General features: G+C 44.7%; 1 protein-coding gene across 1 annotated transcript in view; it reads right to left on the bottom strand.

The window, feature by feature from the left end:
• Positions 1-11,059, bottom strand: part of MEGF11 (multiple EGF-like-domains 11) — a gene marked incomplete at its 5' end in the record, with an annotated part of 99,992 nt that extends 88,933 nt beyond the window's left edge. The window contains 3 exons of the mRNA XM_010132943.1: positions 3,505-3,641; positions 9,071-9,191; positions 10,813-11,059. Coding sequence (XP_010131245.1) covers positions 3,505-3,641; positions 9,071-9,191; positions 10,813-11,059 — 505 coding nt within the window. The remainder of the gene's footprint in view (positions 1-3,504; positions 3,642-9,070; positions 9,192-10,812) is intronic.
• Between the last annotated feature and the right edge of the window lie 1,551 nt (positions 11,060-12,610).

The raw sequence follows: 12,610 nt of genomic DNA, 5'->3' as shown, positions 1-12,610 counted from the left end.
CAGGAATTAGCTTTCTACTTAAACATCTTTCCTTTGCAACATATCAATCTAATGTGTCCACAGCACCATTAACAACCAGATACATTGTTCAATTAAATTACAAAATGAGCTGCTAAGCCCTAGTTATGCTTCTTCTTTAATTTACATTGCTTTCTGCCTGTCTGGGGAGATCCGTATTATAATACCCACTGAACTTTAATATGTACTATAATTATTTGGGTTGGGATAGGATAATACGGCTGTCACCTGTAGAATTAATGGAAGCAATTTCACAAAATATTAAACATAAGACAGCCTGCTTAACGGATTAACTTTGGACACACACCTACATTTCTTCCAGATAATTTTTTTTCATGGAATAACGCTGTAAAATTTTTTAGGCTTGTTTGTTATTTTGTTTTGAAGCAGTGATCACATTTACATAGCACAGGCAAATATTAAACCCCATCCAAAATACACTAACCTGGAGATGGCCGTTCTGCCGATAAAAGATACAGGACAAACACAGCCACAACAGAATGAGTCTGCTCATACTGCTGTAACAAATGTGGTGTTTATTCTGTGAAGATTCAATCTTTAGGTTTAATGGCAACCTAGAAAACAAAGCTCAAACAGTATGTTCACTGTTCCTGTCAGCCACTCAATTCTTAGACACTCCATCCTCAGCTTCTAACGGTGCTTCTGCTATTACTGTTTCCAGTTTGCAAACACACATTTACATGACGTATCGCCATTTTAGCCGAGCACACAGTTATCACCAGTGATGGCCAATTTCCTCGGCAGCACAGTGCCACTTCCTGGGAAACAGGCAGGGAACAACATGTGGGTGGCAGTTACACTTACATCGACCTTTACGATCGCTTCACCTCCGCAGATATTTATCTAACTGTACTTTATTACCTCCTGCACAAGACAATGAGCTGTAGTGTTGTACAGTACTTACTGACAATTCGAAAGGATGATGGGAGATAAAGAGTTTTTATGGTTTTATTGTTATTCACAATGTCTACTATTATTAAGAAAATGTTTTCAGTGCCTTGTAAAATTTTAACAAAACCATGATTTTGTTGTGCAGCAGCATTGTCCTGCTGTATTTGCAATTATACTGTAACAGTGCAACAGTTGCATGAGATCCAGAGAGTAAAATGGACTTTAAGGTAGAATGGTGCTGACTAATCTGCCCCATTGTCCACGCAGTGTGAACACATAACCAACGAAAGCAATTCAGACTCTTTCAAGACCTTGAAAGGTCTTGATATCACTGGGCAATCTACAGCTGACTAACTGGACTCAGCAGCTACGTACAGGTTCATGTGCCTGCTCGGAACAAACAATTACCGGCCACATGTGGTCCTGTCCAAAGGGAGGGCAGAACCCTGGCTGAATATAAGGGGCCTACGGTTTCATTTCCCTCATGGAAAGCTGATTAAAGGCTGATAAACATGTTTTAACCTTCTGGGAGCCCGTTGGAAAGGTGGGAGTTTCTAGGCTGAGACAGTTTTCCCCTGCTGCTAGGACTCTCCAAACTGCCCTGACTTCCTCCTGTTCTCACCTACCCTGTCACGCACCTGCGTTTCCATGCTTCGGCTCTCCCTTCAGCACCTATCTTTCACTCCTCTGCTTCTGGAGGGGCAGGTGAGCCATTCACAAGGGTTTTGCTTGGGTGCATGTCCACAATATGACCTTCCTTCTGCTTCATTTCCACCTCTTCCAACTGATCACGCCTTATTTTCTCCCTTCCGCAGCAACATCCTTCTTTGGAGTCCAAACCTCTCTCTCTTTTCTCCAAGTTCAGATCTGAGAGCCTGATGTCCCTTTGCTCAAGGACAGTTCTTGTGAACTCCTGTCAGGTCTGCCCTGTATTGCCTCCTCTGCCAGTCTCTCCTCGAGCCGCCTTCTCCAGGGGCGATGAGCAGCAGAACCCTCTGCTTTTGACAGCAAGCAGAACTAGGTCTTCTGTTTTCTATTTGCCATCTCCTTTCCTCATCCCCTGTGGTCCTTTCCCTACTCTATTGCTGGAGCGCGTTATGTGTTGCTGTTCAGCAACTCCATTGCGTTCTTTCCCTGTGCCACATGCCTGTAGCAGAGCCAGGTCTTCTGCTGCATGTCCTCCCTCACAGCCAGGGGCTAAGTTGGCAGCTGAGCAAAGAAGCTGGCTCAGCTGCAGGCTGCTGGCTGGGAGCTCCCGACAGCTCTAACACTGCTGCTTCATCTCCAGCCAGAGATCGATCTAGGTCTGCAACAACCAAATGATGAGACCTAGAGACAGAGGCCTCTGTCAGCTCCTGAGCACGGTGTGGGACTGAAGTGTGGTCACCAGTGTAAGTGTCCTGGCTGCACAGTTGCTTCCTCTGGGAAAATTGTCTCCAAATGGAGAGAAAGCTTTGGTTAGCAACAGTAATTACCTGGTGCCCTATGCCTGAAATCAGTGTCTCTAGACGGAGGATGAGAGAAGAGAGACACACTGATGTCTTCTCCACTAAATTAATTTGAAATAATTAGCATTTCACCATATTCAACCCCATGCAGATTCTGCCACAATCTCCAGTCAATAAAATGGAAGAAAAGGAACTTCCGTGTTCAATGGGAAGAGCACAGCCCCCTGAACCCCAGCACAGTGTGGAAGGCTGGTCTGCTGGTGTGCTAGAAAGACCTGCTGATTATACAATGAAGCAAGAAATGATAAATTCAGTGAGCTTTGCTGCATAAAAGTACAATTGTAGCATATGTCAGTGCATTGATAGTAGCTTGTTCTAGCTAGTAAAACAAGGTAAGATAGAGGAGAAAGGGCTTTAGCATAGCAAACGCTAGTGAGCTGTGCCCATGGTCCCTGGAAACCCTGGCGACACAGACCAACCCCTGGTGAAAACTGCCGCTGAAAGCTTGTTGAAGTGCAGCGTCCCCGCCATCGTGAGCCCTGCTGGCAGGATTAGCTGGAGGACTAAGCCAACAAGCGTTACAGTCCCACCTTGACTTTGCTGTGGTGTCATGTTGCTGAAGCCATGACACCTTTGTAAAAGAGTATTACCTTCTTCTCTGATCGATTGATGGGTGAAGGGTCTCGTTTATAAATTTTGAGATGCAGCACCTTTTGTTGGTGTCTGAGATGGATCAGTGCTGCAGCAGCACAAAGAGGCTGAAGGAAACATTAAACTGCTGCATTGCTTACTCTTGAGGATATTAATTTGTATAAATATAGTTCATTTACATATCTTGTAAACATGTAATGCTCTCTATTAAATTTATCACTGTAAATATCTAAATTAAATTTAATCCATTAAATTTTAAAAGTTATATTAAAAACTGCCCGTAAATGGAGAGCATTGCCAATAAAAAGTAATAACATTGTCACATTTATAATGCTTGAACTGCTTCTGAAGGATGAACCTAATTGGAGCAATAGAAACATAACACCATTTTTCAGAGAGTGAGGTTGCCCTAGAAGGGATATAAATATTGCCAATCCATAGGTAAAACTAAAGGCGTTGGGGTTGTGATTTTTACCTGTCTCCTGTATAGCCAGCTGAGCAGACGCATTTTCCTGTCACGGGATCACAGTGTCCTCCGTTGTGGCATGGGCACTCCTGGCTGCAGTTGATTCCAAACGTTCCAGGAGAACATGGCTGTGCACACACCAGCCCCTGGTGAGGTTGCAGAAAGAGCAGTATTCCAGTCAACTTTCATAATGCAATACATTTCTGTAAGCAGCTTGGATTTTTCTTGTCCTTCTTGCTAAAACTAGATCTAAGTGTAGCAGCAGTATTTTTATTCTGGTTACAATGGGCTAAAGACGGCCTCAAAATTCTGCTTCCAGAGTAAATGCCTGTCTGCCTGATCTTCAGAAGGGTTTTTCTCACCACTGTACAGTCACTGCTAATTGGGATCTGCCCGGTAAACTGCAGTTGGGCTGGCTGGATATTCACTGCCCCTTGAACAGACGCAGGAAGCCTTGGGAGGAGCTAAAGGCAACCAGAGGAGGCTAAAGCTGTCTATGTGCTGGTGGGCTTTGTGTGAAGCACAGAGTCTGAAAAGTTGTTGGAACTACCCTGGGTACGTGACACAAAGTGGATATTTGGGAAGAGAGGGATTGTTGGAAAGGCTGCACTGGGAGGATGAAGTTTTGTAATAGTTTGTGATGATCTCCCCTGTTCAGACAGCCCCACTTCATCCAACCACGAAGAAGACTGACTACAGCTTCCAGAGAAGTCCTCTACCACTCTTCAGATCCTGCCTACTTCACTCCCTCTACTCTTATCCAGCTCCCACACTCATCTCTTCAAGCTGCACAGAATGGCATCTGCCAGGGCCTCATCTAAGCCATGGAGGAGGCAGGATGGGAACAAGAGGATGGAAGAGTTGCAGAAAGCCACCAGTGATGACGTATATGCAATTTGACTCCCCACATCAGCAGTGCAGCAGCACTGCATCCAGAAGAAGTGATTTTGCTGTGGAATACCTGCCTAACCCCTGACCACTGGCTGGATGCATCATCCAGCATCCTCCTAGCGACTTATGCCAACCTTGGAGGATCTCAGTCCCTGACCTGCCTCAACCCCACATCTTGGTGAGTACCTTCTGCCCTCTGCTCCCAGCCCTCTGCCCTCCTGCCTCTTTATTCCAGTCTACCCCAAATCCTAGCTGCTGACTCTCTTTTAGTCCTCTCCTTCATCTGGACTCAAATCCCTATCTCTGAGTTGTTTCCTCCTTCCCCTCCCTGCTTAACCATCTCTGAAAGTGAAGAAGAGACAGACTGCCATTCTTGGTTGCACACCCTGGAGCTGCTCCTCAGGAAAAGCAGTTGCTCGAGCGCCTTATTCCACCCTTGGAGGATCCCAGTCCCTGACCTGCCTCAACCCCACATCTTGGTGAGTACCTTCTGCCCTCTGCTCCCAGCCCTCTGCCCTCCTGCCTCTTTATTCCAGTCTACCCCAAATCCTAGCTGCTGACTCTCTTTTAGTCCTCTCCTTCATCTGGACTCAAATCCCTATCTCTGAGTTGTTTCCTCCTTCCCCTCCCTGCTTAACCATCTCTGAAAGTGAAGAAGAGACAGACTGCCATTCTTGGTTGCACACCCTGGAGCTGCTCCTCAGGAAAAGCAGTTGCTCGGCAAGCCTTGTTCCAGCTGTTGAGCCCCAAGGCAGAGAACACTACCATGGACGGTCTTTGGAGAATTAATCTGCCAGACTCACGTGGTTTTCCTCCAAGTATCACCTAATGTGCCCTGCCACGTATAAAGGCCTTATCTTAGATGTTGTACGAATGTTTGTTTGGTTTTTTGTTTTTTTTTTTTATGTAGGCAAACATAAAATCTGAGGCTGGCATCCAGCTGAGTAACTTCAGCCAAAACAAGTCTGGCAGCGCTGTAATTGGAAGATGGGGTCCTGTAATGGAAAATGTTTGGCACTGGTAGCAAGGGGTGCTGCTGCCAGTGCCACGCACAGGCACAGGGCTGACAGAGACAGTGCTCTTCTGTCCCTGTTATTATTTTGGTTTAATCTCTCAGAAGCCTCATTGCCCTAACCACACCCCAGGGGCTCTGAGTTTTGTACAAGGCACATCTTAGACACGACTTATACAAAACATAAACCGGGAACATAACGGCTGCTCTCACTCCTCGGGGCTCTCGCTCAACAGTTCGTGAAGTTCAGCAATACCAACAGCCCTGAAGTGGAGAGGCTGCTCTTCACTGTAACCATAAAATAGATACTTCAAGCCTCCTTGGCTGTAAAATAGACAGGTTGGCCTCAGTTCAAGAACTTTCAGATCGCAGTGTTAAAAAACTGGTGTCTCTGGACTTGGGTAATACACAACACTATATATCTGAAAATGTAAGTACCCATTTATCTCGATAATAAATACTTTCTCTCTTCACATCTCAAAAGGAACAGGATTTCTATCAACAAATGATGAGAAAGCAATACTCTCTGCTGCATCCCCCTGGAGCCAAGAGAGTCTTTAAACGTGCTTTTTGCATTAATATGTACTCAGGGAATCCAAAACATCCCTCTCCGAAGGATCAAATGTCAGACCAACGTTTCCTTCTGCTTATACATCTAATCAGTAAAGTTCACCCCATCAGCACCTTTTTTAAGGCCCTGATCTCATCAGCTTCTGCTTCTGACATTGTTTGATCTATTACAACCATTTTTTAGGATAGAAAAGATCTTTTTCTGCTCCATTTTCTCACACAGTTCCATGTTTAAAATCCACAACAGAAAGAAAAAGAGACTAAACTACAGACTATAGTCGCTTCATAAAGCCTAGAGGCAATGACAGAAAAGTGATTAGCAGAATGTGTTGTATGATCATGGCACCATAACGCAGGGTCTTGAGGCCGGGACCTGGGACCAAACAGGGTGTGTTGCCAGTGGCAAATGCTCTGTCATGTAAGGCAAGATTGCTGCTGTCTTGAGCACAGAGATCTAGTCTTCAAAAGTGTAATTCAGCACTGTAAATGCTGAATTTCAATTCTCTCCCTGCTTTCTGTGAGAGCTTGGAGATTTTAATACTGCAAATGAGAAAGATGTACAGAATCAAAACTGTGAGTTGTTAATGAGGCCTTAAAGCAGCCACCCACTAACTTCCACTGCCACAAAGACACAGAAGTGGAAAAAGCCCGACATCGTAGTACGCTGGAAGCCACAGTTTGTGGCTAGTTCAACAATACACACTGTTAGCCGTCATCTTCTTGGTGAAAAACCCACAGAACAGTAAAATCTCACAGGACACAGTTCATCTAACTTTTAGTGTTTCTGAGAGAGTCTACACTGGGTGGGAGGAAGCAGGAGGAAAGAAATAGCAGGAGAAAGCAGTAAAAGCACGAGGCTTAGAAGATAGCAGATCCAAGGAAGAACCCTAGAATTTCCTCCTGCCCAACTTACTGCCTCCCCTTACATATCCCACAGGTAACCAAGCCCCAAAGGGAGCTGAGCTGCTCTTAACAAGCCCATCCTAGGAAAGGATAAAAGTCACAGCTCATCCAGCAGCAATAAAATCCAAGTGGATTTGCACTTGTATAAATCCAGGGAGAATTCTCTCCTTCCAGCATGATGGTATATTCAATATATACATGCAGTCTCAAGCCTCAAAATCAGCAAGTAAAATTCCTGATGTCAAAGAAGGACTATCCAGGGTGTGAAATAAAACGAATGCTGTCTAGCAATCCCATCTCGCTTGCTAATTTACAGCCCACTCATGTCTCACTTCCCAAACCATTCTGACCACTAAGAGTTAAAAATACAGCATGAAAATATATTTTTTCCCTCTCTGTGTCCTGAATTACCAGCTTTTCATTAAAACCCTAGAGAGATCCTTTATACTTAAAATCCCAACATTTACAAGCTGAGTGCTTTTACTTATAATTTCAGTTTCTTCCCCTGGAATACTTGATCTCTCTCTTCAATTTTCAGTTATGCTTGTTTCAAACATCAATTGTTAACTCTAGGGTTTCTCTGGGGACAGAGCAGCCAACAACAAAGTTTTCAGGAAAGTCTCTCTGGGCCACTAAAAATGCAGAGAAGAAACTCTGAGCAGTAAGGAACAGGGCAGGACAGAATACATGACCAGAGCTGCGGTTCTTCTTCAGGGTCTGTGCTGCATCCTAAAAAACCTCTAAAAACTTCCTTCTCGGATATTCTTATCTCATTAGGGATCTTTTAACTTTGCAAAAAAAAAAAAAAAAAGATAAAACTCTTGATAAAATACATGTAAAGAAGACAACAACAACTCAGATCCGGAGGAATACTGCTATGCAGAAGATAAGGGGAGGTGAAAAAATTACCCTAAAAGTAGTATTTTTATGTTAATCACTTTATCGATCACTTCTTAGGGGCAGTGCCAGAATGAGGGACTGATAGGCCCTCAAAAATATTTAAGCTGCTTCCTCTGTGCTTTAGCTCCAGTACTCTTTACTCTCTGTCTCCACTGAACGCCAGTTGAAGGTGAAGTGCCATATTCCTACTGGTTTCTGAAAATCTCTGCCTGCTCTGCCATTTGAAATGGAATAAAATCTTCACCGCCTTTGCCATGACTGGTCAAGTTAGAGAGACTCTTAACTCTCCAGTGAGAGAGAGATTTTCGACACACAGCTTCCACCAAAGATTATGGGCAGCAATATTCTTCTGCCCTGTTGCTGCCTGACGGCCACCAGAATTTCAGGGCTGGTACTTCTGAACCGAAAGCAACTGTGTGAGCAAAGGGAGGCAGCATTTGCTGTACTAGTCTAAAACAACTCTAAACGTCTCTCTCAGCACTTAATGTTTCAACAGGTGTAAAGCCCACATCGGAAGCCATAGTTGTATGATGAGCTTCAGGGTCATCAACGTATTCAATAATATGTCACAGTCCTTGTATGCATCAAAATCCAGCAGGATTGCCAAGAGACTAATTGTCAGATACAGGAAAAATGCCAGGAAATTCAGTACAACCAAATGGTGCACAGGCCTGTGAGACTTGGCAAACCCCAAGAGAGTTAATTATTACATTATTGATAAAGTTGAGGCCTTTTAAAATGTTTGGCCTTGCTTTCGTGACACAAAGGATTAAAGGTTAGGGCAATTTGTTCTCTCCAGTGCAAGCCCTGATGCGAGCAAAGCCATTGCAATCAGTGGGAATTATCCCTGAGTAAGGGCAGGCACTGAACCAGCCTCTCCGTCCTATGGACAGTCCTGCTTGAACAACTGCCCGAGCCACTGAATTCCCCCTGCTTCTCTCTCTCCCTCTCTCCTGAAGGGGAAATAGGACAGTGCTTTTGACAATGTTGAGCTGAGCTTTGAGCTTGTGGCCCTGTGTGAGGTCAGTGTCTATGGGTGCAGGGAATATGCCAAGGAACTGTAATTCAGACAATTTTTTTGTCTCTCCTCCCACACAGAAGTGTAATGAGGAGTCACTGCTCGGTTTGCTGCTCTTTGTTTAACTCTGTGATGGTAGTTACAAGTCGTAGCCTTGTGTCAAGAAGTAGCAGATAGGCATCACAAGCATACAGGGAAGGTAAGGTGTCTGCTGAGACAGTGGACACTTAACTTCCTATTCCAACCTCTAAAGGAGGGATGAGTATGAACCAAGGACGCACCATCCATCCAGGAGGACAGGAGCACTCTCCAGTGATGTGATGGCAGACTCCCCCGTTCTGGCAAGGGCAGCGCAATTCACACTGAGCTCCATGACTGCCAGGGGGACAGCGTTCTTCACAACTTTGTGGAGAGAAAAGAGACAAAAACCAAGAGATCATTTAAAAGAACTTACAGAAAACAGTACATGAGGAAAACCCACCACACACGTCAGCATGGGAGTCCTTAGTCAAACTGTGAAACCTCAGCAGGCCTCAGCTGGCATTACCAATCAGACCAGATTTCTTTTCTGCTGGGGTTATTTGTGTGCCATGGATCCAGTCCTGTAAGGCTGAGGCACGTGTGTAATCTTTATGCACATACCAAACTCCACCCATCTCAACAGGACAACTCATATCCACTAAAACAGCCCAGGAAAGTAAGAGCTGTAGGATGAAGCCCTCAATACGAATTATGTGCTATGGCAATAAAAGATGCTGTAAATAGAATAAAAGGATGTGATTAAAATGCTTGAAATTTCTCCAGTCACTACTAAATGTTAACATTTGCAGGGTATAATGGACTGGCAAGAACTCAGCATTATTTAAAGGCTATTTAAGCTCGTTGGGTCTCTCTCACTATTTGTGGGGGGCCTATGTAGGTTACCCCCTGCAAAACCCCGTGTCTCCTACATTCACACACTGGTGCGTTTCATCACCAATCCCAGGTTCTGAAACTACTGTAGTTCTTCCTCGAACTGACTATCCTCTGGTGAGGACATTCAGACAACAGAGCCCTGCAAGTACTTACTGCTGAGAACTGATACTCCATGGCACCACTCCTAACAGGGAGTGGAATCTTTAGCAGCGAGTACTTCCAGGGCTGAGGTCACAAGTCTGTGAGAAAATCAGGTACTAAATAAAATGTTCAAAAGGCCTATTGTTTACTTATGAGGGTTAATATTGTCTTTATTTCCTGCCTTCCCCTTCATGCAGGTCAACACATAATATTAGACTGCAAAAGGATTAAGTCACCTGTAATAGTTCTCCAACCAAATTCAGTGGTTAAATCTCTTTTTCCCTTAAATAATTTTGAAAAACATAATTACTTCTGAAACTACCGAAAGATCTCTAATGAGAACTGATGTTACACTGTGGGCAATTTTAAACAAGGAACTACTGCTTGCTGTCCTAAAATTAATATGCAGATTTGGCGAATCCTACTGGTAAACTCCCAGTGCGGTGGATGGGGATTTAGCTACACGATTCTCGTTAAAGTTAGTAAGAGTCACACCGCTAAATCCCTGCTTAAAATTTACCCCCTAGATAGAAGGCTGATATAGTTAACAGTAATGCCTCCTCTGTCAGATTTAAAGTCAAATAGACTGGGGGTGGTAAGTCCCGGTTCATATTGCACTGGACTGCTGTGAGTAGAATGTCCACTTGCTTATAAAAACTCAGCTGTAATTGATATTGCATTCACATACTGAAATGGGGAACAGGTAGATTGTACAGGCTGGAAAATATAATGGATTTTAGGTTCACTGTAGTACTAGAATGTATTTTATTTTGTAGACAGGTATAATTAGCAGCAAAAAAAGACATTTCCTTTATTTAGTCTCTGATGTTCTGTTACCTCATTTCTACAGAGGCAGGTGTGTAAGACATAGATGGTGTTAATTTTGGCAATTGCTCATGGCATTAAAAGCAGTCAAAGCCAGGCTGTTAAATGAAGCAGAGTGAAATACACCTCTCACTGCACTTACAATACTCCTGTGTATCCAGGAGCACAGTGACATTCCCCTGTTTTATGGTCGCAGGTAGCTCCGTTGTGACATTGGCACTGGAACTGGCAGCCCTTGCCGTAGCTCCCCGGCTCGCAGAGCTCCTCGCAGCGCCATCCTTGGTACCCGTCCGCGCAGACGCAGGCCCCTGTGATGGGGTTGCAGAGGGCTTCGTTCTGACACTGGCAGCGGTTGCTGCAGTGGGGTCCCCAGTGCTCGCTATCGCAACCTGGAAAACACACAGTCGTTGACCGAGATGATTAGGAAAGCGCAGCACCAGCAGCTCCTCTCAGCCTCTCTCGCTTTGGCGGGCAGGCAGAGGCATGTTAACACCAGCGACTTTCTAAAGGACCCTCAGCCTTCTAAACCCCTGCCCCAGCAATGTACTTCGGCATGCATGGAGACAACAGCACTAGTTATATACCTAAACTTGAGGACTTGTTTAACACCCTTATTGGATCAGGACCCAAATCTTTTAATATCCTGTTTCTTAGTGCTCTTAGATAGCTGGAAGGAATGAATTTATAGTGGAATTAGATGCAGAGGATCACATCCTGACTGCAGTGTGGTAAATGGCAGGTTGTATTGCCAAGAAAATCTTGTAGCTTTAATAATGTTGTCAAATACTGTTTCTTTGCGCTGTTCCCTTAAGATAATAAATACGATAATCTAAAGAAGGCTTTCTCCTTTCGTGGTGTTTTTTTGTTTTGGTTTTTTTTTTCTGGAGTAGAGAGATGGAAAGGGAGAAAATAAAACTGGAGACGAGATGTCATGAGGCTGACATGAGGGAGGGTGTTAGGTCAGGTGATTTCTGTGCCAGTAACAGTACGTACTGGCAATAGAGAAGGGCCCCAAACTGCCTGGCCATTGACACAAGGAGAGGTTTCCTAGAGACCGTGTCAAGGCACTGTAAGAACCCTGCCTCATCCCTTCTCCTTGTTCGTGGATCATATGCGGGGTGAGAGAGGGGAGTCGGTGTTATGGAAACCGATCCTGATTTGCTACAGAAAGAGCAATCAGCGCCTGCCAAACAGCCATTTAAGACAGACATATCCTAAACAGCCAGCTCCAACACCCAGAGGCCAAGGCTTCCTCAGGAAACGGTCAGCAAACAACCATGGTCCAAACAACCGAGGATTTCTTCGCCAGAACTCCCCTCACTTGGCAGCCTTTCAATATAGCTGTGCTGAGGGTGAGGAAAATCATTCTATTCAGAATGGAGCTGCTGGCAAAATCCCAGTTGACAGTTACAGATCATTTTCCAGGTACAGTTGGTTGTGCTCAGAGAGCTGGTTTCAATTATATCAACAACCCTCCTGCTCGTGTACAATCCACCGCCAGGCAGGGAAGGAGTGCGTAATCCCAGCAGCAGAGCTGTCTTCACAAGGTCTTTCATTTGCAAACATGTAAACTAATCCCCAGGTGACACTCGCTGCTTCTCAGGCCTGAATCTCTCTTTCCAGCCTTCACAAGGTAAATGTAAAGCCCACTTATGCCTGAAACTCTTGCCCTAGAGATTTCACAGCCCTCTGCTTTCTCAGTACCTGGCTCTAAACTGACACTGGACAACTAGACTGGGCTTTTCCAATGAAACGTTGGACCAGACGATACTTTAGGTCCCTTCCAACCTGGTGTTCTATGATTAGATCTATCAGTTAATTGCAACAATTTTTTTGCCCTTCTCATTGGTCAGTCTGAGGATATTCAGCAGAAAATGAAGAGAGCCCATACTCAATTCGCACAGCCGATTACCGGTTCACAAACTTGTGCTTGTTGAGCA

The sequence above is a fragment of the Buceros rhinoceros genome, unplaced genomic scaffold (genome assembly GCF_000710305.1).
Source record: "Buceros rhinoceros silvestris isolate BGI_N320 unplaced genomic scaffold, ASM71030v1 scaffold16853, whole genome shotgun sequence".
In the NCBI taxonomy this organism is placed as follows: domain Eukaryota; kingdom Metazoa; phylum Chordata; class Aves; order Bucerotiformes; family Bucerotidae; genus Buceros; species Buceros rhinoceros.
This window is presented reverse-complemented; position numbering and strand designations above follow the sequence as displayed.